The sequence below is a fragment of the Ips typographus genome, linkage group LG5 (genome assembly GCF_016097725.1).
Source record: "Ips typographus isolate SLU linkage group LG5, UJ_Ityp_2.0, whole genome shotgun sequence".
Taxonomy (NCBI): domain Eukaryota; kingdom Metazoa; phylum Arthropoda; class Insecta; order Coleoptera; family Curculionidae; genus Ips; species Ips typographus.
Genome location: NC_138426.1, coordinates 8,105,003 through 8,132,214, shown reverse-complemented (window position 1 = coordinate 8,132,214; position 27,212 = coordinate 8,105,003). Strand labels below are relative to the sequence as shown.

Genomic DNA, 27,212 nt, shown 5'->3' with positions numbered 1-27,212 from the left:
GTAACACTTTTTTGGTATTTTTCGAAATAACCGATTTATGCTTCGCTGAACTTGGAGGTCTCCCATTATTTGTTTTATTTCATATTTTTAAAGAAGTCATTTTGACAGGTTTCAATTGTTTCATTCCAACCAGGTCACATGATTTTTTTTCCCGGCCAATTTGATTTTTCCTTTTTCTAAAATTTGTTTACTCTTTTCTGTTCTGTCAAAACCACGTGACCCACGGACACACAATTCCACCATTTTGCCCGTTTTTTTTTTTGGTCTCCGTGACTTTTAACGGCTATTTTGACTTTTCTTGACTTTTTTCCATCATTACCCAACCATTTTTCCCGATACGTTTTTTTTAAACTTTTCCTGCACTCTTTCATTCAATCGTGCATAACTATCTTATTTGACACTTAATGGATGAACTTTTACACGTCGATGAATAGCCAATAAAATGGGCTTTCCAACGATATAACTACTTGGCATGACCGGTTGAATTGTTTTGCCGCTAGAGGGCGTCAAAGTTGACCAACTTTTGTTCACTTTTTTGATTCAGTATTTCACTCAATCGTAAATAACTCGCCAATTTGGTACACTCTGTGTAGACTTTTATACTATAATCCATAGCTAATAAAATGGGCTTTCCAACGATATGGCAACTCTGGTGGGTTGATTTATTGGTTGGGCCGCTAGAGGGCGTCAAAGTTGATGAATTTATTTTCTCTCTTTTTAGTGCAATGCTTCATTCAATCGTAAATAACTCGCTTATTTAGTTTCAACTATACAGGGTGGTCCAGTTTTAAATGTCATTAATTTACCAATCCATAGCCAATTAAAAAATAAGTTGACATTCATTATGTCATTTTCCTGAAAAGTGCTTCCTAAGGAAAATACAGTCCTTCAAATTTCTGTTTAAAAAATCGTTTTTTTTTGTCATAACTGTAAGACCGTTGGAGCAATATTGATCAAATTTGGAACAAGCACTTTATTACACGTTATTACGGTCAAAGACCAAAAACTAACCCAACCCAACTTAAAAACTGTCTTGGAAACGGAAAATTCAAGAAGTTTAAAAAATATTATTGTAGCCAGTTTTCATAGTTTCCAGACAAACTAAAAGACTTTAGTTTTGAAAATTGAATTAGAAAAAATAAAAATTTCAGATGCTTAAAAATTGTGTTTGTAACCAGTTTTCATGCAAATCGAGAGACTTTAATACTGAAAATTGACTTGTAGACATAAAAACTACTTTTTCAAGAATTTGATACTACAAATTGACTTGAACCCCAAAATGTGACTGAACTAATGAAAAGTGACATCAGAAGCTTAAAATTTGCATTTGAAGTAAGTTTTCATAATTTGAAGACAAATTTCAATATTTTAGTCTTGAAAACAGTCTTAGATGCAGGACATTAACATTAGATTCATGAAAATTGTCTTGAAAACGAACTTTTCGTGCTTTTTACTTTGCTTTTCATTTTCTTCGAATTCTGGACTATTTTTAGTGCTTCAAAACTGCTTTCAGCTTGGAAAATCGAATTTCAAGACTATCTTTACCAAGTTATCGACATAGCAAACTTAAAAAACAATTTTTACATTCTTCATAGACTTAAAATAGCATTCCAAGCTTTGTCACTATTAAATCGACTTCTAGACACCTCAGTGCTAAAAATTCGGGTATTTCTTAATAAACTAGACTGTTTTTAGTGTTTTAAGGCTGTTTTCAGTGTCTCAAATCGAGTTTCAAGACTATCTTTACAAAGTTTTTGACTTATCAGGCCTAAAAGCCAGTTTGTCCACTGACCATAATCTTGAAAATGTTATTTCAAGCTTCTTCACTATTAAATTGACTTCTACACTCATAGATGCAATAAATTGTAGCACCTTTAAGAAATTCAGACTGTTTTTAGTGCTTTTTTAAGACTGAAAAATCGAGTTTAAGACTATTTCCAAAAGTCAAGTTTCTTCAGTAATAAAAGTAAAAAATTTTGGTACCAAACGCTACAATAATAGTCTTGAGAACTAATTTTTAGAAATAAAATAGTCCGAAAATTTAATTTACTTCTGGACTTGTTGTCCAGTCCAGAAAATTGAGTTGTACACCAATTAAAGTCTTGAAAATATACTTTTGGACTCTCTTTAGTCCTAGTAAAGTCAGTTCTAGCATTAAAAGGCAACTTTTATATTATTTTTAGTAGTAAAAAATGAGTTTCATGCACAATACAATCTTTGTCTTGATTTCCGGACTTTTTTTAGTTCTTGAATGCCAGTTTCAGACACTCAACCAGGATGGCAGTCTGAGAAAGCGAATCATAAGACCAATCCTAGTAGTAAAAAAGTTTTTAGACTATTCAGTACAAATTTGGACTTTCACAAGTCTTGGATGTTCAGTTTTAAACTATAAAACGATTTTTTAAATTGAAACTTGGAGGACTGTATCTTCCTTAGGTTTCTCAGAAAAATAAGACAATGCAAGTCAACTTATTTTTTGATTGGCTATCAAATGGTCAATTATTGACACTTTAAACTGGACCACCCTGTATAAACTTTTATACGTCAATAGATAGCCAATGATATGGGCTTTCTAAGGATATGACAACACTGGTTGGTAGGTTAAACCGTTTGGCCGCTAGAGGGCGTCAAACTTAATCAATTTTCCTCTCAACCTTGAGAATCCTATTTTGGTGTTTCTGACCTGCAAAAACCTCTTGTAATACTTTCGAGACTCAGAAAACAGTTTGAAAGACTCTGGTGTAATTTTAGTCTTTCTGAACTGCAAAAAAACTGTTTGAAAGCTTCTAGTAACTTCTTTAAGGATCAGAAGGAGCCACTCGAAATCTGCAAAAATATATCTCCTCTGTACGAAGGCGTAGAAGGGCCACAAACATTTTTTTTTAAATTCCTCGGAATTTAGGTAAATTCCGACTTTGAACTCAGAATTTACATTGTCGCATTGCAAAAGCTCTTCAAACTAAATTGGACAAAATTTTTCAGTTTAGCAACATTGCAAACATTCTTCGAAGCAAATTAGTAAAATTCAGTTAGGCAACATTGCAAACAGTCTTCGATCTAAATTAGGACAGTTGGTTAATTTGACAACATTGCAAGCAAACACACTTCAAAGAAATTAGTTGAACTTGTCAGTTTGGACAGATTGGAAACACTCTTCAAACCAATATTGTAGAATTTGTCAGTCTGATAACATTGCATATACTCTTCAAACCAAATTAGTAAAATTAGTCAGTTTGGCAACATTGCAAACACTCTTTGATCTTAATTAGTAGAATTTGTCAGTTTGACAACATTGCAACTAAATTCCGAGTTTGAAGTCGGAATTTAAGAAAAATAACGTCTGTGGCCCTTCTACGTCTTCGTACCTCTGCGTGGCTAATAATAAATAAAATACTTGTTCCAAATTGTCATATTTTCAAAACCACCCTGTAGCTCAGAGACAGCAACAAGTTTGAGACACCCTGTACATATTTCTTCGACTATTTGGGGGATTCTCTCTGCAAACAGACACTGCACTTTAGTGGATTTGTTTCCAGTCAATTCATGTTAACAGGGTTGTTACTAAGAGGTGTGTTGCTCAATTTTAGAGCAGGGTGGAATGACCCTGCAACCACCCTCCAGTGACGTAAACCACCCTGTGAAATCGAACCTCATGCGGTATTTAAATGTAATCTGGACCGTTCCGGTCCAGATGATTAACCATCAGGAATCCAGTTAGGAAGAACGACTTACCCCCTAAAGGGCTGTCATGACTCTCGGCACTTACCTGAAACAAAAAAGTGAATATCAAACCCTTTTCGGTACAACCAATAAACAACTTGCGTAAACACATTAGCCGGAATTAAACCGGTTACTTCCGGAAAGCGTTTTAATTAAATGCCGCCGTTGTTTCCGGGATTTGAGAGCTCCGGATGGAAATTCTACGTATACCGTAGCTAGTATCGAACCGATTACTTTAAGGCCTTTACGACTTCCGGAACGTTCTAGACGACTCGAGAAGTTTTCGCTATTGTTTTGTTCGCGAGCTAATCTGAACCTGGGGGATTAGATTCAGCGGGAGGAGGGGGGCAGAAAAGTGTCGGACAGTTTCCAGAAGGGTGGCTTAATTTTCCCCCCAACCCACCCCCGTTTCGGTCGGTTACGAGCGGCTTGAGGTGGCTGTTTACCGAATCCAGCCGGATATTGTTTTGATTTTCTTTGCGAACTGGATTAATTCAGTAAATTACCAGTTTAGCACAAGGATTTTGGTTGGAAAGTTGGTGCAGTTCCAGTTTTGCGTTTGCATGTCAAATTTCAACTAGAAAATGTCATCAGTCAATTGTTAATTGACTGACAAGTGACAGATGACAACTCTTCAAACTTCAACTACAGGTTCTAAACCTTTCAAGAATAATCTGAAATTGCCAGAAGCCTCTAAAACACTTCTGAAAACTTCCTGAAAATTGGGCTTACCTAACCTAACCTAAACGAACCTAACCTAACCTTACCTTTCAAAAAATTCTGAAATTGCCAGAAGCCTTTACGAAGGTCCTAAACCTTCCAAGAAGGTTCTAAAATTGCCAGAAGCCTCTAAACACTTTGAAAATTTCCTAAAAATTACCAGAGACCTCTACAAAAGTCCTAAACCTTCGACAAAGGTTCTAAAGTTGCCAGAAGCCTCTAAACATCTTTGAAAATTTCCTAAAAGTTGCCATAGGCCTCTAGAAAAGTCCTAAACCTTCCAAGAAGGTTCTAAAGTTGCCAGAAGCCTCTAAACACTTTGAAAATTTCCTAAAAATTACCAGAGACCTCTACAAAAGTCCTAAACCTTCGACAAAGGTTCTAAAGTTGCCAGAAGCCTCTAAACATCTTTGAAAATTTCCTAAAAATTACCAGAGACCTCTACAAAAGTCCTAAACCTTCGGCAAAGGTTCTAAAGTTGCTAGAAGCCTCTAAACACTTTGAAAATTTCCTAAAAATTACCAGAGACCTCTACAAAAGTCCTAAACCTTCGACAAAGGTTCTAAAGTTGCCAGAAGCCTCTAAACATCTTTGAAAATTTCCTAAAAGTTGCCATAGGCCTCTAGAAAAGTCCTAAACCTTCCAAGAAGGTTCTAAAGTTGCCAGAAGCCTCTAAACACTTTGAAAATTTCCTAAAAATTACCAGAGACCTCTACAAAAGTCCTAAACCTTCGACAAAGGTTCTAAAGTTGCCAGAAGCCTCTAAACATCTTTGAAAATTTCCTAAAAGTTGCCATAGGCCTCTAGAAAAGTCCTAAACCTTCCAAGAAGGTTCTAAAGTTGCCAGAAGCCTCTAAACACTTTGAAAATTTCCTAAAAATTACCAGAGACCTCTACAAAAGTCCTAAACCTTCGACAAAGGTTCTAAAGTTGCCAGAAGCCTCTAAACATCTTTGAAAATTTCCTAAAAATTACCAGAGACCTCTACAAAAGTCCTAAACCTTCGGCAAAGGTTCTAAAGTTGCTAGAAGCCTCTAAACACTTTGAAAATTTCCTAAAAATTACCAGAGACCTCTACAAAAGTCCTAAACCTTCGACAAAGGTTCTAAAGTTGCCAGAAGCCTCTAAACATCTTTGAAAATTTCCTAAAAGTTGCCATAGGCCTCTAGAAAAGTCCTAAACCTTCCAAGAAGGTTCTAAAGTTGCCAGAAGCCTCTAAACACTTTGAAAATTTCCTAAAAATTACCAGAGACCTCTACAAAAGTCCTAAACCTTCGGCAAAGGTTCTAAAGTTGCCAGAAGCCTCTAAACATCTTTGAAAATTTCCTAAAAGTTGCCATAGGCCTCTAGAAAAGTCCTAAACCTTCCAAGAAGGTTCTAAAGTTGCCAGAAGCCTCTAAACATCTTTGAAAATTTCCTAAAAATTACCAGAGACCTCTACAAAAGTCCTAAACCTTCGGCAAAGGTTCTAAAGTTGCTAGAAGCCTCTAAACACTTTGAAAATTTCCTAAAAATTACCAGAGACCTCTACAAAAGTCCTAAACCTTCGACAAAGGTTCTAAAGTTGCCAGAAGCCTCTAAACATCTTTGAAAATTTCCTAAAAGTTGCCATAGGCCTCTAGAAAAGTCCTAAACCTTCCAAGAAGGTTCTAAAGTTGCCAGAAGCCTCTAAACACTTTGAAAATTTCCTAAAAATTACCAGAGACCTCTACAAAAGTCCTAAACCTTCGACAAAGGTTCTAAAGTTGCCAGAAGCCTCTAAACATCTTTGAAAATTTCCTAAAAATTACCAGAGACCTCTACAAAAGTCCTAAACCTTCGGCAAAGGTTCTAAAGTTGCTAGAAGCCTCTAAACACTTTGAAAATTTCCTAAAAATTACCAGAGACCTCTACAAAAGTCCTAAACCTTCGACAAAGGTTCTAAAGTTGCCAGAAGCCTCTAAACATCTTTGAAAATTTCCTAAAAGTTGCCATAGGCCTCTAGAAAAGTCCTAAACCTTCCAAGAAGGTTCTAAAGTTGCCAGAAGCCTCTAAACACTTTGAAAATTTCCTAAAAATTACCAGAGACCTCTACAAAAGTCCTAAACCTTCGGCAAAGGTTCTAAAGTTGCCAGAAGCCTCTAAACATCTTTGAAAATTTCCTAAAAGTTGCCATAGGCCTCTAGAAAAGTCCTAAACCTTCCAAGAAGGTTCTAAAATTGCTAGAAGCCTCTAAACACCTTTGAAAACTTCTTGAAAGGTGCCAGAGACCTCTACAAAAGTCCTGAATCTTCCACAAAGGTTCTAAAGTTGCCAGAAGCCTCTAAACACCTTTGAAAACTTCCTAAAAGTTGCCAGAGACCTCTACAAAAGTCCTAAACCTTCCAAGAATATTCTGAAATTGTCAAAAGATTGTAAATACTTCAGAAAACATTCTAAAAATTGCTAGATTCCTCTAAATACTACTGAGAGCCTCCTAAAAATTGAATTGCCCAATTATTTTGAAAGAAGACTGACTGATTGATTTCAAAAACATATTAAAAGAAGAATTTAATTCTTCCATGGTCAGCAAAGTAGAGCAGAAGAATGTGTTTATATTATTGAGCTGGCTAATTACCCAGAAATTTTCATAGAAGACTCACTAGTTGATTTCAGAAGCCAAACATATTTAAAAGAAGAACTAATTTTTGTTCTAAACACAAATAAGACAGTTTTCTGTAAAAGTAATAATTTCGGCCCTCTATACAATCAGTTTGAAAATGCCAGATGCCTCTATTCAATTTTGGTGTCTTTTGTTTGCTTCTTTTTTTAATCTGGTGGCTTTTTCTTCTTTTTTCCTTGAAATAGAACATTTTTTCATCATTTTGACGCCATGCATTTTTTTAGTTCTCTCTTTTTAATTTTGCTTTTTTAAATCTAGTGGAATAAAATTTGTAGCTCAAAAATTGTCTTCTTTCAATAATTCTTCTTCTTTTAATCTAGTTAGGCACAACAATTTTTGGCGCAAAAACTATATATCTTCAAACTGTCAAGTGTCAGTACTGTCGTGTGTCCAGTGGGGGATTTACTGTCACTAATGCTAAGGTTGCTAGAAACGGGTAATAGCATATATCCAACTGACATAATCTAGCGCTGTTAAACTACAATTTTGCCGGTTGGAAAAGAGACCGCAACTTTTACAATTTACAATGGCGTTTAAGGCCAACGTTACATCCGGCTAATGGCACGTTTGAGCGCCAGAAAGGGCAATAACAGTAAAATGGGAATTATTGACGATATTACGAGCTCGAGGGAAAAAAAAAATTCCAGTCATTCTGGGAGCACGTACACGTTTGTTTAAACACAAATCATCGTAAAATAAAGACAATTTTTACTTACGAAATAAAAACATTGGCGTGTCATATTTCGATGGATTATGAAAAATCCAATTTCAGCTCCACAAAAAGTTTGCTTCAATTATCAATTTTGCCGCTCCAATATCGAGCTCAATCTCCTTTTCGGAGCTCGTCTAGTTTGTTCGACCTCTTTTCTTTCCATCCCGAAGGGGCTGGTGGGGAGAGGGGACTTAAAATTAAATTCAATTTCAAAAACACACATACCCCCTAACCCGTCCAGAACTTTTCGCTGGAAATCCAATCAATTATCGTCATTTTTCTACCGAAATACGAAGAAATTGAGAATGGCTTTTGTAGTTCAGCGTAACCGAGTTCATATTTCAATTGTTTCGGTTTTGTTTCCCCCATTTTTTAGACAATTAATTCGGACGGGTGTTGAGTCCCCTCTTTCAATCACTTTGGTGGATTGATTTTTCATTTACCTGAAAGCCTCGTTTCTTTCACTCCTCATCTCTCAGAAAACCCCAAGGGACTTCTCCGACTGAAATGTGACGGATCGGTACAGTGCAGAAATGCAGAAATCAATGTCTAGACCGAAAATAGATTATCGAGGTGACGCAGGCCTGATAATGAGGTAAACTAGGTGGAAGTTCCCAATTTGCCTCTTAATAGATGTTGCGCCCCCGATGCAATATGGAAATGGTGAGGTTGCGGTCGACGTATGCGAGCGCTTTCGATTAAATTAATAATCACTTTTGTTAATTACGAAACTCTGCAACGAACCTAAATCGTCTGCTTTCAGGTTGCCAGCACATGCGGAAATGCCTAAATTACCTTCTGTAGCATAGAGAGACCGCAGAACAAGTACTTAGATAAAAACGTCACAGCAAAGTCAAAATCGGAGGGGTAAACCGCTGGGGCATTATGGTGTACAAATTTTAGGAATTAATGGACATTACTGGAGGAACATTGGTATTTTGGAAACATCTAAATTCAATTTTAAACATAAATAAAGTTTGGTAATTTCAATGAATTCCATTGGAATACAATGAAAAATTATGAATTTTGTAATTTTACTTTTAAAAATTTTCACGTTCTCTAGCGTCAAAACCGTACCCCTAACCCATCATCTTTTATACGTCAATAGAAAGCTTATTTCATTGGCTATATGTTGACATATAAAAGTTTATACAAAATGTGGCAAATAAGCTAGTTATTGACGATTGAACGAAAGAATGCACGAAAAAATTGGTCAATTTTGACACCCTCCAGCCGCCGAACTGTCTAACCTATCCATTCAAATTGGGAGACTGTTAGAAAGCGCATTTTATTGGCTATCCATTGACGTATAAAACACTACTAAACATGGTGCAAATAAACGAGTTATTCAAGATTGAACAAAAGGATGCACGGAAAATGACAGAAAACCTACTCAACTAACTTGAAACACAATTTGGGCCATAATTTGGGTAATTGGGCAGTTAGGGACCTGAATTTTTCACTGAATGTACTAAATTGAACCTAAAAACCAGCGCCGTACTGGAACATTTTCAGAAAAAATCCTGTTTTTTTGTTAAACTTGAAAAACCAAACTGAAAATGACAGAAAACTCACTCAACTAACTTGAAACACAATTTGGGCCATAATTTGGGTAATTGGGCAGTTAGGGACCTGAATTTTTCACTGAAGGTACTAAATTGAACCTAAAAACCAGCGCCGTACTGGAAAATTTTCAGAAAAAATCCTGTTTTTTTGTTAAACTTGAAAAACCAAACTGAAAATGACAGAAAACCTACTCAACTAACTTGAAACACAATTTGGGCCATAATTTGGGTAATTGTGCAGTTACAGACCTGAAATTTTTACTGAAAAAAAAATTGTTCACTTTGACGTTCTCTAGCGGCAAAACCGTCTAACCTATCAATCAATGTTAAGAACTTTTTAGAAAGGTCATTCCATTGGCTCTCCATTGACGTATAAAAGTCTAGCAAAAATAGTGCAATTAAACGGGTTTTTGAATATTAAACAAAAGGATACACCAAAAAATTGACGCCCTCTAGTGTCCAAACGGTATCACTAACCAACCGACTTTTGTACGTCAATGGAAAGCTCATTTCGTTGGATATCCAGCGACATTTAAAAGTAAATACTAGGTGTTTCAAATACGAGTGTTATTTACGGTTTACAGACAGGGTGTCCAAGAAACACTTTTTGACTGGTTAGGGCTTATTTGACCTTGGAAAATTAAGAAAACACGGTTACATGAGCTACTAGGTCAGTCTAAAAACCGATTTTGCAAATGACAATTTTCGTAAGGGTCTAAGTTGCCTGAAAAGCCACCACTATTCCAATGGGTTTTGCGTTAGGTTGGCCACTTAGTGCAAGCGAAAATCGACTTTAATGATTTTTTTTCTACAGTTTTGCTGCGGATCTAAATTTGACGCTCACTGTGCTAGATTTGTGCCAAATATCCGAGCCGTACCTGACCGATTAAAAAAAAATCCCTCAAAGAAGTTATTACAGTCAAGAAAAACGTTTAGTTAGCTTTGGAGCCCTCTGGCGGCCAAACAAAGCACCCTATTAATACAAACGGCCATATTTTTGGAAAGCCCGTTATATTTTCTATCCATCGACATAAAAAAGTCTATACAAAGTGTTGCAAACAAACGAGTTGTTTGATAATAAAGACAGTTTTGATTGAATTTGACAGCTACTACTTTAACCTTCAATAACTCGATTATTTTGACAGTTACAGGGTGGTTCAATGAATCAATTTAAAGCATACATTTTTCAAATAAGTGAAACCTAACCTAACCTAACCTAACCTAATACAAACTTACCTTAATTTTAAACAGAGAATCAGAGAACGTGAACTTTTTTTGACCATCCTGTATGATATATTTTATCGATTTCTTCACCCACTCTTAGAACAAACCTTGTATAAGACGAGAAAACACAAAAACCAAGAAAAACACATTTCCTGATATGCATAAATTAAAATTATTGTTTTGGAGACTGAAAATATTAAATTTCACATAAAACGGTAAATATCTCAGAAACGGATACAGAAAAGCGTATGACATTAATACACGAAATATGTCTAGAATTTGAGGTAGAATCCAAAAATGCAATAAGTATACAAGGTGTCCCATTTAAACTAAGCAACAGTTGATATCTACTTCGGGTTAAATCGTTCAGTCGTGGTAATTTAGAAAATTAGTGAGTAGGTTAGGTTAGTTATTGGAAGTTATTAGGAATCACTAGGCATTACAAGGAATTAGTGGACATTATTGGCATATTAGGAATTAGTGTACAAAATTGTACTCAGCGGTTTACCCCTCGATTAAATCCAATCACGTGACTGTCTTAGTCGTACACAGTGGAGTGTCACGTGTGTCACTGCTTGGTCTAGCGAGGAATAACCGAACCAAACCGAACACAACTATAGATCTGTCAAAAAGCGAGTCAAAATTAATGACATACGACTTTGGTATGGATAATTAATTTTCTAAAACACTTTTTAAAGTAGCACAAGTATTGCATCTTCAGGCTAATTTAAGACAAAATAATTTTGAAAACTATCATGTTACAAATGGTGAAGGAACTTTGACGCCCTCTAGCAGCCAAACGACGTTATCAATCAACTCGAGGGGGGATATTTTTGGAAAGCTTCAAGTCTGCTCTATCATTTGTTTTCTATAATATTTTGACGTATCTTGTCAAGTAAGAGAGCAATTTAGGGTCAAAACAACGTGTGTCAAAAAATCCATGATTTCATTGTGAAGGAACTTTGACGCCTTCTAGCGGCCAAACGGTGCAATCAATCGAATCATGGGGGGATAGTTTTGGAAAGCCTGGAATCTGCTCTATTTCTCGTTTTCTATGACATTTTGTCGTAACTTGTCAAATAAGGGAGTAATTTAGGGTCAAAGCAACGAGTGTCACAAAATATGTTATTTTATGGTGAAGGAACTCTGACTTAATTTACATCACACAAGTTGAACAAACTAAAACTGGTTAAGTGTAAACGTGAATAATTTACTTTAGGTTGCACTCTATTAGAATATTTAGCAGTATTTCTAATAAGGAAACTGCTTTTTTTTAACCAATCACAAACTTCCCCCTGTACTGAGATTTATGCAAATGCTGCACATGTAGACTTCAGTGTGGGCCTTATCTAACTACTGTCACTCACAAATCCGTTATTTCTGAACAGTCTATAACTTGCTCACGGATTAAACAAAAACCCTTTGATTATACAAAATGAAATTTCCAGCCAACACTTTTTGATATCCAGCAAAATGACAGAGATCTGAGAGAAATAAAACCAAATCCCGTTCCAGGAAAATCTCCAAAGTTTGCGGGGCGCAATATTAAGAAAATTCCACGTCGCAATACCCACGAGAGACTTATCTGCAATTTTTCATTTTCTGCTTCATTTTGCTCAGTTTCTAATTAGGATGTTCCAGATTCGCTAATAAGACCACTCCACCTCCACCACTGTCGTTAAACCGTTTAAAATGCCGGTCTATATGAAGTCGAGATTTAATAATGGCGGACGTAGGGCTGGAAAAAATGACGGCAATTCCAATTCGGGGAGGCTTAATAGAATAAAAGTACGAAAGAAACAAAAAAGGGTTTAAAATTGTTAGAGTGCATTTTTCCATAAAAATGGATAATTAGGCCGGATAAAGTGGTGGAGGCTGAAAGCCTCGCTAATGGACGGGTTTCTTCAATTTTATTACACTCCCGGCGCAGGTGGTTCGTTCACCATTTCGTCGAGACTAAATCCGGAGATTTCCCACTCGAATTTAATTTATAGACTCTCGGAAATATGTCCAAAGTTGAATGCGGCCATTATCCCATGTTGATCTCTTCATAAGCTCCCAAATTCCGGTCCGTATAGATATCTCAAACAAACGCCGGGGATTATTATCGTTGCGGGCTTAATGCTTGTCACTTTAGGCGAGGCGTGTTCTCGGCAAAAGCCCTTTTCCAACGTCTCCCAGTTTTCGGAAAACCTTTCATGTTGCGGTTCGCATCGCGAAAGTATAAACAGCAAACTAATCTAAAGCCTTAGCTAGGAGCTTAGATTAACTGCTCGAATATCCACTTCGTAGTGGTTAAATGTGATTAAACGTTTGAAGACATTTTACGGTTATCCACAAAGCTTTTAATACACTAGGACTATCACCAGGGTTGAGAAACAAAAACCAGAAAATTACCCGATCTTTGGCGACGTCAATAATGAAAGTGGGGGAAGGCATCATTTAGTCGCTCGTTATCCCCGGGGCGGAGCCAAACCAGGTCGAAAAAGCCCCATCAAATATTCATTTGTCATAAGACGACGCTTATCCAGCACAGCATCGGCGTCATCAGCACTTCCGGATGGGGGTTCATTATGCCGCCGCAATTTTTTTCCTGTTTGCTCTTTGTCATCCCCTATACGCGATTAGGATTTTCATCTCGATAACTTTATCGTCGACGGGAAAGCTTCCAGAGTGTCCTAAAATCAAGTTTGTAGTAGTCGATAGTGTTAATTAAAGTGGAACACTCTTTTAAGAATACCTACTAAGTGAGTTGTCACGTGACTGCATTAATTATATCAAATGCGGTGTCACGTGATAATTGTCCTGATAAGCTTGCTCTAGCGAGACAACAAAAAACCTTCTATTTTACAGTAAAACGCAGAAAATTGTTACGGGAGTGTGAAAACTTTAAAACCATAAGAAGTTTGAAATTAAAATACCTAAATCGATAGGAAACTGACTGAAAGCGGCCCTAGATGAGAATATATTAACCTATTAGACTGAAAGAGACAGATATAGTCTAGGGTCAGTAAGATCAGGAGTGATGGCTAAAATGCCTGGCTAATGATAAGTTCACCAATATTGATGCCCTACATAAAATAACTATAGAAGCTAATTAAATTTATGCTTCCTATAAACCTGGCAACTTTTTAAGGGTACAAACAAGCATTTTTAAAGCAAAAACTAGTCTAGAAAACATAGAGGTTACCTTGATTACTTGGATCTCTTTAACCACCATTTTAACGACCCCTGCACAGTAACATTTAGTGGAAAACAGGTCCCCGACACACGTTTTAATCATTTTTAATGAATTTCCATTGATAAACGATCGATAAAACACTTAAAATAACATTTTTGTAACAACGGAACCGGCACACGCTTTTTTGAGGTTAACATAAGATGTCGACTGTCAAATTTCAAAATAATTAGGGTGCTATTACTGCTATTGCTGCAATAGAGAACACTCGTCCCGGTTTTTAATCAACTCAAGTGCAGTCCAGTTGTACTGATTGATAAATTTTGGGTCTCTTTAGGACTTTCACACACAAGTCAAATAGTACTGTCACGTGACGATCTCGTTGCTCTAGTGCAATGGATACGAAATGGCCGTAGAGAGAGAAAACATTCTATCACTAACCTTATGAGACAGACAAGGACACTTACACACTAGTCCTCTTATGTTACCTAACTGTTACTTGAAGTGATACTTTCTATAAATTTGGCCGTTTCAAAAAATCAAAAAACTAGTCCGGAAAACAAATACGTTACCTTATCGAAAAGCTGCACTGTCAATCTCTTAACCACCGTTTCAACGTCGAAAACACTCGCCGGACAGTAACGTTTAGTAGAAAACAAGACCCGGGTAAACAAACTATCGATTTTTAATGAATTTTTCTTGCAAAACGATCGATTAAACACTTAAAATAACGATTTAGCCCGGAAGGCGACGTATATTATAAGGTTAATTGTCATTGCGGTCAACTGTCAAACAACCATCAATCTGAGAAAATAGGGTGCTATTGCTGGAATGCATTTGTGAATAGAGAGCACTCGTCAGGTTTTTTTTTTGGGTAAAAGTCAAAATTATGTTATTATAGTTAGCAGAGGTAATGTTACTGGGTTCTCTTCGCTAATAAAGCGACTGTCAGTTGCCAAAACAATAGAATGGGGCTCCGTGTTTGCTCTTCCCCTGGTAAATAGAAAAAAAAAACTCGACGCTAAAGCACAAAGTTAATGCTAACTTTTACGATGCCTTTCCCCGTGTTTTACTAGCGCACACATCACCAGCAAGTTTGCCTTTTTATTTACTAGGAAAATAAAATTGAAATTTTATACGTGACCCGACTGGGAGCGCCATCCGAGATGGGAGGGCGACGTTATGAAACATGATAATGAACGTGACAGCACTACCACCCGAGGATGTTTCGCTTTCTAGGCAAAAAAAGTAACATTTTACTCTTGCTTTACGAAGAGAAAAATCTCATTAACAAAGTTCTCGTTGGAGGGATGGAAATTATGCGAAGACACGACGCGCGCGTGATCATCGCCCAGGTGGAAGCTCCTTGATAGCCCTCTTTCGTGCTTGTCAATTCCGAGACGGGCTTTGAGTTTTAATAACAAAAAAAGACGCCCTTCTGGAGGGTTCATTTTGCATACATCCACTCTTTCTCAAAACTCTTTTAAATTAGTGTTTTGGCAAAATAACGGAGGGCCTGGACCCCCGGACAAGACGGATCGTTAATTTTAGAGTGGCGGAGCCATTTCTAGAGTGTTCACGTCCTTTTGTTTTCCAAAAACTACTCGTTTGCATAACGTACAATGGGCCGTCATTGTTTTTGTTTTTTGGCAAGATTTATTACCGGCTATTAGTGCTGTTTGTCCTGAAACCGATCAAAATTACCCCATATTATGGGAAACAACTTTTTCGAGACGAGGCAAATGTCAGTATACGAAATTTGATATGCAGGCAACCAACCATACATCGAGCGGTACTGTCAGTTGCCGCATAACAGTTTGACGTTGGGAAGCAAGTTTTTACGGACACAACTTCCCTTTAGAAGTGAGAGCCACTTTGGTTTAGTTGACGTTAGCGAAACAAAACGAAATTTGCCCGGAAACACGGTAATTAGCCGTAACTTGAGCGTGACATGACACTTTGAAACGTTCGCCGCCACTTCATAATTAAAGCCTCTCGCAATTTCCAAACTATGTCAGCGGGAAATTTGTTCGATTAAAATCCAGCGTCGTTCTGATTTACTACAGTTTTACTACCCAATCCATTCAATTACGAAGGATTAAACTAGATTGTAAAACTTTAGTACATTTCCGCGGTTATACGGTCCAGTAAAGTTGTCTTGGTGCTAAAACTGTCGATACCCTTCAGTAACATCAATCAAACGTAAATTAGTTTAACCATGCGTTGCCAAACTGCCACAAACAATTTATGGTAAGACACTAATGAGTGTCACGTGAGTACCACGTGTTCGAAATGGCCTTGTGTGTAACGTCAGTGCACGAAGAGCGGAACTTAGAGGTAATAAAAATAGTCATGGAGAGCCCACCTGTTTCAAGTACCAGCAACGGCCAGGACCATCGCGCTACGGCCTCCTTCATACTCCCGACGAGGTCCCCTTCATTTCGTTTATGACACCGGCTGAAACGCGAACTGCATCCCGTTTCGGATGCCTGGCTGACGTCACGGGAATCGCAGACCGACTGGATCCTGCGAGAAATAGTCCTCCTGCCGGTGGCGGTCCGCCGACGATCCCAACAGGACCGGATTTTAGCGTTTCAGCAAAGTCCAGAGCCATCTTGACAGCTGTCACGTCATCTGTTTAGGATCATATAAAGAGTCATAATGAAACATCATTTTTGGTTTGTTCGTAAGTTTACATGTGCCACAGTTTGTAGTTTTCAGGTTGCTGCTTCTTTTTGACCAATCACAAACTGTAAAACTGCAGGCACATGTATACTCAGCATAAACCAATGTGTACCAAGTACGATTCTGTTGTACTTGGCCAATGCACCTAATCATCCATTCTGATAATGTTTCACATAGTCACTTTAACACATTTTAATGTAATTGTACAGGGTGTCACACACACACTATAATAGCCTAAGTATGCAACTCTCTCAAAACATATAAAGAACTTTATCCTTGAGACACCCTGTACATGTATGTAGGCTAATCTACTTAAGTGTAGTAGACATACTTGTAGCCAGAGTACAACTTTATATAGGCAACTATAGATACACTAAAATGGCCAAGATGTGACGACACTGTCAACTGTCATACTAAAATAAATTTAGACATTTAATTAGTTTGTTCATTGCATCAAGTGCGGCCCTGTATGCGCGAGTTACTCGAGAAGCAATAGGCAGGTGTTTGTTGGGGTAGGATAACCGGAACAAAACGCGCCAGGGGGTTGAAAGGGCTTGGGGGGGGAGAAAAGAACAAGCGCCGGCCTAAAGATAAGCTATTAGACGAGATGCACTGTCCGGCTCTTTGAGTTAGCTGGACCCACCCCCTTAACTACGGCACTGCAGCTTCCATCATCAGAATGTGACTACTACTCGTTCATCCCCCTTTGGGTCCTCGAATTGGGTCAGACGTATTATAACGCGAAATTGATTTCCCCGTCTCCTATATGCATAATTCAAGGGTGATTCCAAAAACGGGAGATCAAACATTGATTGGAAGGTGCTAAAATCGATTTTAATGCCCAGAAAAAAGGGATATGATTTATTCAAGCCCTTTCTACAGATTGTAGCAGTGGAATTTAGGCATTTTTACAATGTAGTGCTGCTTTAAAGAGTTATAATAATAGTTCCAGCTAGGCAAATGTACGTTAAACTAATCCAGAAAAGAATCAGGAAAGCATGCCAAAGATCCCGGAAATTGTCTTCCATAACTATAAAGTATCCGGCATAAACTGCAGTGCGGGCTATGTTCATGTAAAATGGCCCTTAGCAATATTGCCCTCTTGATTTATTGTGCCTGTATTAAACCCAGCTCTACTCCAAGCCAGTTTTAACCAGTTTCCATTTAGTATCGATAGTGAAACCATACCATTATACCACTTAAAAAGTTTACTGGGTGTCCTAGAATCAAGTTGGTAGTCCATGAGTGTTAATTGAACACCATTTACCTAAAAATTAGCAAAAATGAAATACTTGGCAGAAAAAATTAAGTTGTCACGTGACTGGATTAATTACATCCAATGTGAGGTCACGTGACAATTGTCCAGATAACCAGAGGAAACTTAATTATAGTAAAAACACAGGAATTTGTACAGAAATGTCTAATTTACATTGCTACAAATCAGAAATGCAATTAAAAACCATAGAATATTCAAAATTAAATATTAAAAAGGCTGCCAATGTTAAAAAAATACCATACTAAGAGAGTGGATAGGTCATTAACCTATCAGACAGACAAAGACAGATATACTCTAGGATCGGTAGGATCAAAAGTAAAGTCTATAATGCCTGGCTGATGTTATGAAATCTTAATTTCTCACTATAGAAGTAAGTTTTTAATTACAGTTGATGATTTTTTATAGATTTGGCTGGGTTTTACAGCAAAAACTAGTCTGGAAAACATAGGATACCTCGGTGAAAAACTGCACGGACACCAGCCTCTTAACTAACCTTAAACACTCCATGGACAGTAACATTTAGTGGAAAGCAGATCCCGGGCTAATACACATCAATTTTTAATGAATTTTCTATAAAAAACGATCGATTAAACACTTAAAATAACGTTTTTGTAATAGAGGAACCGACAGCGCGTTGTTGACAACTGCAGCTTACATTAATGTCAACTGTCAACTAAACATCATTCAAAGGAATTAGGGTGCTATTGCTGCAAGTAAAACGCATTCTTAAATAGAGACTTCTCGTCCCCTTTTTTTAAATCCACTAGTTAACTATTTTTTTAGTTTTTTAAAACTTACGTACTACAAGTTGAAATGTACTGCGTTTCGTTCCCAACACGACATGTTAGGTTTAAAGTAATTTCAAGATGTAAGGCGGAAATTTTGCAAATATTGGAAATCGATTTTTCCGTTTAACTCCCCGTCGGATTTTCTATTATATCCCTTTAAAATCGTCGGCACTTATGCTTTAGCCGGAGCTCGGGCCGTTCAAGAACTTATTCTCGATTTCCGCTCCCGCTCGAGATAAAAGGGAATCATCAAGTGGCCCACAACGTAAAAGGTCACACGGGCTTTTGTTCTTAGGAAAAAGGAACATTTACGAGTAAATTTGAACAACCACGCAGCCATGGTAATTCACTGTCAGATCAATGAAATCGTTCACAACCAACCTGGAGAAGATACATATGTTTGCAAAATTAGAGCCAAGAAAAAAGTAATTTACCAACTTTCCGGTTCAATTCCACTTTCCAGATTACTTTTCGAAACTCATTTGTTGCTTGTCGACGACGCTATAAAAGCACTGAATCTTAACTATTATACGAAATATTTTTTGAAAGGGAGTAACCCGACCGCGAATGTTTAATAAGTTCACAAAGAGATTATAATTAAAAGTTTTCTTGTAAGGAACAAATAATAGGACGAAATAATGAGGTTTTAAATTCGTTATTTAGTCATAATTTAGGAAATATATAAGTGAGGAAAATAGTTGGCCCAGACTGTTGTAAATCAAAACAAAATGTAAAACAGCTCGTAAATATGTACCCTCGGCTGGGAATTTTCATTAGAGCGCTGACAAGCCAAATTCCTCCGCGATTTAGTGCCCTTTGGGAGCGTTTTACTCCATTATTTTCCATTTTTTTTTTGAAGGAGAGGCAAAGCACTGTCAAACTTGTCTTATTTAGACGGGGTTTATTAATAAATTAATTTTTGAGTAAAACCGGGTCTTAAATAAAGATGGCCGAAAGGCAATTAAACGATTTATTCCCTCGGGCGCTTTTTAACCCCACTGGATAGGACGCGCGTCAGACCAGGTCAGTGACGTAACATATACGGTCGCCATGGCAATGGTGTAAACGCGTGTACTATAATCGACTGGATCGGATCCATTCAGGATGCAGTGCCAGACCCGGACTGGATATTTCCATTACCCGGTAAATTGCACTTACCGTTAGCTTTAAAATTTACTAAAGAAACCCACTCAGTTCAGCAAATATTGTGTCAACTAATAACAGCGTTTACACCAGATGATATATTATCACTAATTCCGGTTCTGTCTACTCAGTGCAGTGACCCTTTTAAGATGGTATGACCCCCAATTAACTTAAGGGTGCTTGCATATTGTGCGTCCACTTAAAACGTCCCCCCTCGACTTTTCCTTCCTTTATTTATGTTTACATACCGCCCTTCAGCTTTGATATAATTAAATAATATTAAATCTACAACAATCAGTCATCTTTTAGCTCTGGTGGTGATTAGCTCCGCTCCCCACGTGACCACCACCATCACAAATCCTAAAGTTAACGAGTGACACACCCACTCGTCACTACCTGTCGTTGTTTTGACGTAACCTTGAAACAAACTTGATTTAAACTGGTTTTTAACCTAAATCCGGGTTACTTACTCATCAATCCACCATAAAACAAAGTGACCACCCCATTTACTACCATGTAAATCGAGTAGGCCGATTCGAAATTATCAGGGTAGTCATCGGAAATTACTAGAGCTTGAGGGGTTTGTATGAAACAGCGCATGAAACCCATCGCTCCCAACACTACCAGTTTATAATTAAAACCGTCGTGAATTGGCAACGCTGTAAATTCCATGACATTTGAGGTTATCCAGCTAAAGGTAACAAACCTAGACGTAGGAGGGCGCTCAAAGCGCACGCCAACAAAACAACCAATCGGCTGTTAATGGGTACAAACGCGGCCAATAGAGAGAAAGCAATTCTGGCCACCAAGTCGGCTGTGAAGAAGACGCTAATCATCAGCGCGATCTGCGTAGCTGTGAACCCCTGGGGGGCCATCACAGAAGGAAGAATAGGAAAAAAGGCAATGTCAGCTGTAAAACTCAGCGACAGCCCTATCGCAATATTCACATACTTCCAGTCCCCCAAAAGGTCCAAGTCCAAACTATCCAGGATTGCCTGCCTGGAATGCTCACATTAATCCAGTTTCCTGGTGGTGATATTGAAATTTACCAGAAACCAGTGTACTTTCGGTGATGCTCCAACGACACCAACGAGACTGCTCTCTGTCCCACAAAGGCGGAACTCCTACGCCTCCAGGTTTGGCTCTGCCTGCGGGGCAAGAAATCCACTGCTCCCAATCAAAACAGTATCGCCAAAACATCAACCACAACTCACTAGTCTCCTCCACGAACTTCATGTGCCACTTGACAGGTTGCAAGGCCAAGGAGGCGGGGAAACAAAAAGCTGCCACACCAGCCAATAGCAGTAGAGTGCCCTGGTAACCGTAGAAGTTCAAACACCAGTTGCTCAAGTAGGGCATCACCATATACCCCGCCACCAGTAGGGTTTGGTTGATGCTCATCATTAACGCCATTTTCTTGTCAAAGTAGGCGTTAAGGGCGGAAAAGGAAGCGGGGAGCAGTAGACCATACCCCACCCCTTGCACCACACCATAGCTTAGGATGAGCAGGTGTAGGTTAGGGGAGTACACGGTTGCCAAACCTCCCATAAAGTTGATTAGCGACCCCAACAGCGCCACCTGACGGTAGGAAAAGCGTCTCAAGAGGACGTTGGCTACTATACCTACAAAACCTCTTGTACTAACACACTATACAACATTATATCAGAAACTCCCACCCATGAAAAAGCTGATGGTGTTGTAAGTACTGGTAATCAAAGTAATACCACTAGTGGGATCTTTCAGGACATCTGCGAAAATGATCCCGAAACCGGCGGTAGGACCTGAAGTGGCCATCTGGAATACCACACTTAGACTATTGAAACATATAGTCAAAAAAGCTTACCATAATGATTGAACTTGCCAGAACCACCACATACCCCCACCCACCATCAGGAGTTTGCGCCCGTTTTCTGTCAACAAACCTAACCTCCATTTTTGGTTCAATTACCGAACCGGTTTTACTGGTGGCCGGATGCGGTTTGAACCCGAATTTGCCATTGTAAAAGTATCGGTATCTGCTCAGATAACTTAAGTACCCAAGAGAAGGGTACTTGAAGTCTTACAAGAAGGTCGCCAAATACATTTTTGGTACAAACAAGGTTGTATCAATAATAAAGATGTCAGTTAGTTGAGTGACACGGTGGCCATTTTTGTTTTCACGTCAATTTCAAGACACTGGTTAGGTGCAATATTAGACAATTATGTTCAAACCGGTTTATTAAAAAGACAATTTGACATAACAATACTTCTCTCACACTCTGTTGTACATTCATTTGGAAAGCAGTTTCATATTCAGTTTTTATTTATAAAAAAAATTAGAAAATAGTGCTTTTGGCCCTGCTGTCAAACGTCATTTGTTGCCCCTTTTGCAGGCAACCAACTCAACGATCCACGTCACCACGCAGACGGTGTTGGTCGCGGTTAATAGATGGCACAACCATACGTCACTGCCTGTATACTTTTTGATTATACCTGTATAGACAGTTACTCGGTCAATTTTAATGGAATTGTTTAATGACAGCCAACTAACTCATCAAAAATGATATCCCCATTGTAATTACGCCGTTCATGGCCATGGAGAGTGAAAAGGCGGACGAAAACCGGTCCGGGTACTCTTCAGCTAGCACTAAAGGCAACGGTGTCATTACCAAACACCTGAAGAACCCTTGCACCCCCATCAGCACCAATTTCCACGTATAGTCATCTCTAAAAACTAAACCTGCCAAAACAAAAACATTGAACAAGGATTATATGACATTTGACAGTAAACCCATACCGAATCTAGCCAATGCCACTAGGGCACTCCCCACCAAAAATACGATCCTGTTGCTGTAGGTGACCTTGAAAGACACCAAAGTCAGCAAAATCCTCGATGCCAAATCCATAGCAAAAAACACTGACATTAGGGTGGCGATATCCTGGGGCACGAACCCCCCGTTGCCTAGCAACACCGGTACAATGGAAATGAAGGAGATATCGCTGACTAGCACCAACCCTAACCCCAAAGCAACGTTCAGGTACTTGGGTTCCTTCAAAAGGGACACGTCCAAGCAGGCTTTGCTTGGAAGGTTCAGGGTGGTGACGGAAGCAACTCGGTCCCCCAAAGATACCACCGACTTCCGCTGTTGGGGTTTCTCCAGGTCTTGTTGCGCAAAGTCCTTTAAAGGAACCGCAGCTTCTTTGTCTTTTATTGATGGTTTGATTGGTTTGAAGGTTGCTGCTGCTGGGAGACATAGGAAGCTTAAAAGTGCCAAACCTCCTACTGATCCTCTAAAAAAATGTTTGGTTGATTATCGCTTACCAGAATGGTTGTTTTAAGCCAATTTCAACCTTAATCAGTACCTGAATCCAAAAGTTGTCATACTCCAAATAGCCAATGGTGGCACGCAAATACTAAAAATGGCCACCACCGATTGGGTGGCGCTCATCACCAAACTCATTTTCTTGTCAAAATACTGATTGAAAGCAGTCATGGTGGCGGGCATAAGTACCCCAAAACCCAAACCTAAACCAACCAAAAACTATAGCATCAACCAATCAGACTCAGCTAAAAATCACCTTGAACCACCCCAAAAAACACCACCAGTTGGGGTAAATTACGAACAAAAATGTTGGCTGCCGCCCCCGACGCAAAAAGAGCGGCACCAATCAACCCCACTTTCCTCGCTGAAAGTTTATGCAACAAACCACCCGACACTGGTCCGGTAAAGGAGGTCACCACGTTAAACACCCCCATTGTTATGGTGATCCCGGTGGTTTCATCCCCTAAAGTGCGCAGAAATTCACCGAAAACCAAGCCGAAAGCCGCCATTGGTGTGACAGTGACAGCCTGTATAATTTTAATCGAAATTACCAAGCCACGATTAACAAAAAACTCACCAGAATGACAGTCATACTGGCCGCTACCACATAACCCCAACCACCATCAGGCGCATTCTTGTCCGCCATGTTTGCCTTAGCTACCACCGACTTCTGAATTAAAGCGCCATGTAATGATTGCGCTAATTTCCATATCATATTTTTTCCTGAGCCCAAAATAAATAAGTTTTCTGTTTAATTCCCTTGTTTCAATAAGGAAAGTCTAGTTGTAAGTAAAATTGCTGTAATAACACAATAATAAACCAAACCAAACCAATTTTGTGTTTGTCTTTAGATTAGTATTGTTATCCAGTTGTAATTTTATAGGTAAGTATAATGGAAGGTAACCTAAAATCTAAATACACAGTATGAGATTTTGTTCTTATTGGCAACGTGTTATTTTTCTGTCAACCGATAACGCCGCCATCTTACAAAATTTTAAATTAACTGCCTTGGACGTTACTCCAGTAGAAATATGGCAACGTTTTCTTTTAATTGACAGTCAATGGACGAATGAATGAAATGAATATGTGGCAACACCGTTTAATTTCCTGACATTGACATTTAATAAAAAAACGTGCAGCAAACTACCAAAAAGAAATCAAAATTTCATCAAGTCAACTAGGTTCGTTCGATTTAAATTAGATTTATCACTTAGACACGTGATAGTTTCTCTCATTTGTGTACCAGCCATCACGTGGTAAACCACTACGTCATACAAATATCGTTGAGATGGTTGCCTGCAGAGAGAGTTTGACTTTTGACAGTAAAGCCAAAACAATCCACAAAGTAAAAGTTACTTATTATTTCTTTATAAATAAATACAGAAATGTGATAACAAATGTACAATACCGGAAGTGACATACTTAGATTGTTATGTCAAGTTGTTGACAATTTATTAATAAGATCGATAGATTAAAGCAAAAAGAACTCTCGAGCGTCATTTATGGATTTATGGAATGTAAAAGATAAAATAACAACAATTTAGCCAATACACAAACCAGTGCGTGGTGTAATTAAACACCATCTAAAGTACTTCAAAGATACATATGAATCAAAATATTATTTAATCAGTGTGTTTACACGGGCTTAAGTGTCAGAAAAATGTCAATTGGAACGAAATTCGTTTCGTGCAAATCAACGCTTTAATGGGATTTACCATTTAAAGTTGCAAGAAACGGTAAACGACAATGGTCTTTATAGATTCTTAAGCCGGCAACACTGTAAAGGCTAGTTGACACCTGTCAAATTCAGTCACGTGACCTTAAAAAGCGTAGTTAAACGTTGAAAATTTGCTAAAACAAATTTAGAGAGTTGTGAGAGCTGAAATTGTAATTGTCACGTCACGTGACGTTGATAATGCAATTTAGAGGTTGCAACACTGTAAATGCCACTTGACACCAAACTAAATCAGTCACGTGACCCTAAAAAACAATTTAAACTTAGAAAATTTGTTAAAACAAATTTAGACAGTTGTGAAAGCTGAAATTGTAATTGTCACGTCACGTGAGGCTGATAATGCAATTTTAAGCTTGCAACACTGTAAAAGCTAGTTGACACCTGTCAAAATTAGTCAACTATCCTATGAACTTTTCTTCATGACTCCATTTTTTGACTGTCTGAGTTGTCTTATACGCCCTCTAGTTCTCAAATTTGCAATTACGTTTAAAGTACTTATTTTACTGTGTAAACTCACTCATTTAAAACTATTAACAATTGATGCTGTAAACGTGGTCATTTAAGTTGAAGCTGTCAAAGAATCGATTTTAACAGTCGCATAGTAAAACTACTTAGTTAAGATGGCCGCGTTGTCAAACTGGGCAATTTTGGGATTAAAAACAAATAAAACAGCGCTTTCAAGTAAAAACATTCATGTATAATTACTAGCGGCAACGCCGCGTTTTTTCGTCCTGTTGAAACATGTCAACTCGCACGTCCACGCAACCACGCATATTATATAACCGAGAGTGAGAACGTGGCACACCATGACGTCACTGTGCGTGTACGTCTTGACGAAACCTGTTAAAAAACAAATCACGACTGTCACACAAAAAGAAACAGTGTTGCCAACTCACTCATTAGCGGTCCGTAAACCAGGCTTACCACCCCATTCACTGCCATGAAAAGCGAGTAGGCCGTGGCGAATCGGTCTTGGTACTCCTCGGCAAAGACTAGCGATAACGGAGTCTGAATGAAACACCTTAAAAATCCCAACACCACTAAAAATGACGCCTTCCACAAATAGGTGTCGTTGGAAACTAGGGCTGTAAGTTGTCAGAGTTAAAAGTGTTGTCACGTGACTTCTCTACCACTTTACCGGTTCTAGCTAAGACGATCAGAGCGGAAGTGAACAGGATGAGCAGTCTGCTCCTAAACTTAACCAATCCGGATACGATAGTTAGCAGAATTCGGGATACTAGATCGGAAGCAAAAAACAGACCCATCATGGTGGCAATATCATGGGTTTGGAAGCCCAAATTGCCCAGCATTAGTGGTATAATAGAGATGAAGGCCATGTCGCCGGTAAAGGCTAAAGCCAACCCTACACTAATATTCAAATACTTCAAATCTTTGAGCAATGACAGATCCATGGACTTTAAAAAAGACCGACTGCAAGTTTGATCTAAGACTGGAGGCAACTCGTTTATGGTGGTTATGGAGGCCATACGATCTCCTAAAGAAACCACAGATTTCCTGGACCTAGCGTGAAGGCTCAATTTGCTAGCCCCCAAGTGGTGGAGAGGAATTAAAACCTCCTCACGACGGCCTTTCTCTACAGAGCAACTATTTAGCACTAGTTTACTACGCAATGTTGAGATTACCTGTGGTAAGGTTGGTTGCCGACTCAACGGGGACTTTCTTTAGGTAGGAAGTGACAGGTTGCAGTGTTGCCACCGCCGGTATGGTTAACAAACCGAGCGTTGCCAAACCGATTAAAGTGCCTCTGAAACCAAAGTAGGCCATACACCAAGCAGCGAGTTGGGGAACCACCATATTGAAAGCTATCATGGTGGTTTGACAGACGCTCATCATGACCGCCATTTTCGTATCAAAGAATGCGTTGAAAGCTGACAGTGATGCCGGCATGAGCAAACCAAATCCAATACCTGTTTTTTTTTTTTTTTAACACACATAACAGGAGTAGTAGAGACAAACCTTGTATAACTCCAAACGAAATAATTAACTGGAACAAAGTCTGAACGAATATCAGGCCTGCGGCCCCAATTATAAAGGTGACAGCCCCTATAAAGCCCACTATTCTATAGGAGTAGCGGTTAAGTAGTGCGTTTGCAAGAAGACCTTAAAAATGACACTTTATTAAGATTAAGGTTGCCTAGAGGGCGCTCGCTCACCTGTGAAAGAGTATGTGGTGGTAAACACCCCATTACTCAACGTAGTGCCGGTGGTTTCATCTCCGATCGATCGCAAAAACTCCCCGTAAATTAGACCAAAAGCAGCCAAAGGGATTACAGTGACACTCTAAAAAACCAGTTGAAACCAACTTAACCATAATGGTAGCCAACTTACAAAAATCACTACAGTGGCTCCAACCACTACATAACCCCAACCACCGTCGGGGGCGCGCAATTCATTGGCCACCATTCTCGCTTGATTTCAACTCGTTCGACCAGGGCAGTAAAACTATTCAATAATTTGTCTTTCTGGGGCATTGTTACGGTTGGCGATAAGGACTTATCTGCT

General features: G+C 38.6%; 3 protein-coding genes across 8 annotated transcripts in view; all 3 read right to left on the bottom strand.

Annotated features, from left to right (window-relative positions):
* Positions 1 to 16,413, bottom strand: part of Dscam4 (Down syndrome cell adhesion molecule 4) — a 105,765-nt gene extending 89,352 nt beyond the window's left edge. For 2 of the 6 annotated variants that reach the window (XM_081979797.1, XM_081979799.1), the window contains exon 1: positions 16,126 to 16,403. In XM_081979797.1, the coding sequence (XP_081835923.1) occupies positions 16,126 to 16,177 (52 nt within the window). In that variant the 5' untranslated portion in view covers positions 16,178 to 16,403. Of the gene's footprint in view, positions 1 to 16,125 lie in introns of all 6 variants that reach the window. The other 4 variants (XM_081979801.1, XM_081979800.1, XM_081979798.1 and 1 more) reach the window with 4 other exon arrangements.
* Positions 16,414 to 19,866: 3,453 nt separating this feature from the next.
* LOC145729157 (monocarboxylate transporter 1-like) lies at positions 19,867 to 21,656 on the bottom strand. Its single transcript, XM_081979813.1, has 7 exons — positions 21,496 to 21,656; positions 21,329 to 21,446; positions 20,867 to 21,274; positions 20,702 to 20,819; positions 20,359 to 20,651; positions 20,123 to 20,311; positions 19,867 to 20,069 (listed from the first exon to the last, which is right to left on the bottom strand). Exons 1-7 carry the CDS (start codon positions 21,583 to 21,585, stop codon positions 19,951 to 19,953), a joined length of 1,335 nt encoding a protein of 444 aa, XP_081835939.1. The 5' UTR covers positions 21,586 to 21,656; the 3' UTR covers positions 19,867 to 19,950.
* A 195-nt stretch (positions 21,657 to 21,851) lies between these two features.
* On the bottom strand, positions 21,852 to 27,198 carry LOC145729805 (uncharacterized). Its single transcript, XM_081980725.1, has 14 exons — positions 27,039 to 27,198; positions 26,864 to 26,990; positions 26,667 to 26,810; positions 26,333 to 26,617; positions 25,828 to 26,283; positions 25,586 to 25,774; positions 25,383 to 25,529; positions 24,929 to 24,934; positions 23,532 to 23,701; positions 23,211 to 23,481; positions 22,995 to 23,157; positions 22,429 to 22,922; positions 22,183 to 22,371; positions 21,852 to 22,124 (listed from the first exon to the last, which is right to left on the bottom strand). The coding sequence occupies exons 1-14, from the start codon at positions 27,111 to 27,113 to the stop codon at positions 22,003 to 22,005; spliced, it is 2,838 nt and encodes a 945-aa protein (XP_081836851.1). The 5' UTR covers positions 27,114 to 27,198; the 3' UTR covers positions 21,852 to 22,002.
* Between the last annotated feature and the right edge of the window lie 14 nt (positions 27,199 to 27,212).

Excerpts from the sequence above, each read along its gene's own strand:
- LOC145729805 (XM_081980725.1), bottom strand. The coding sequence starts at position 27,113 with ATGGTGGCCAATGAATTGCGCGCCCCCGACGGTGGTTGGGGTTATGTA. Across the intron at positions 23,482-23,531 it reads CCAGTATGACTGTCATTCTG|GCTGTCACTGTCACACCAAT; the intron begins GTGAGTTTTTTG and ends AAAATTATACAG. Across the intron at positions 22,125-22,182 it reads GGGGATATCATTTTTGATGA|GTATAATCAAAAAGTATACA; the intron begins GTTAGTTGGCTG and ends CTGTCTATACAG.
- LOC145729157 (XM_081979813.1), bottom strand. The coding sequence starts at position 21,585 with ATGGAGGTTAGGTTTGTTGACAGAAAACGGGCGCAAACTCCTGATGGT. Across the intron at positions 21,447-21,495 it reads TGGCAAGTTCAATCATTATG|ATGGCCACTTCAGGTCCTAC; the intron begins GTAAGCTTTTTT and ends GTGGTATTCCAG. Across the intron at positions 21,275-21,328 it reads CACCATCAGCTTTTTCATGG|GTATAGTAGCCAACGTCCTC; the intron begins GTGGGAGTTTCT and ends GAGGTTTTGTAG.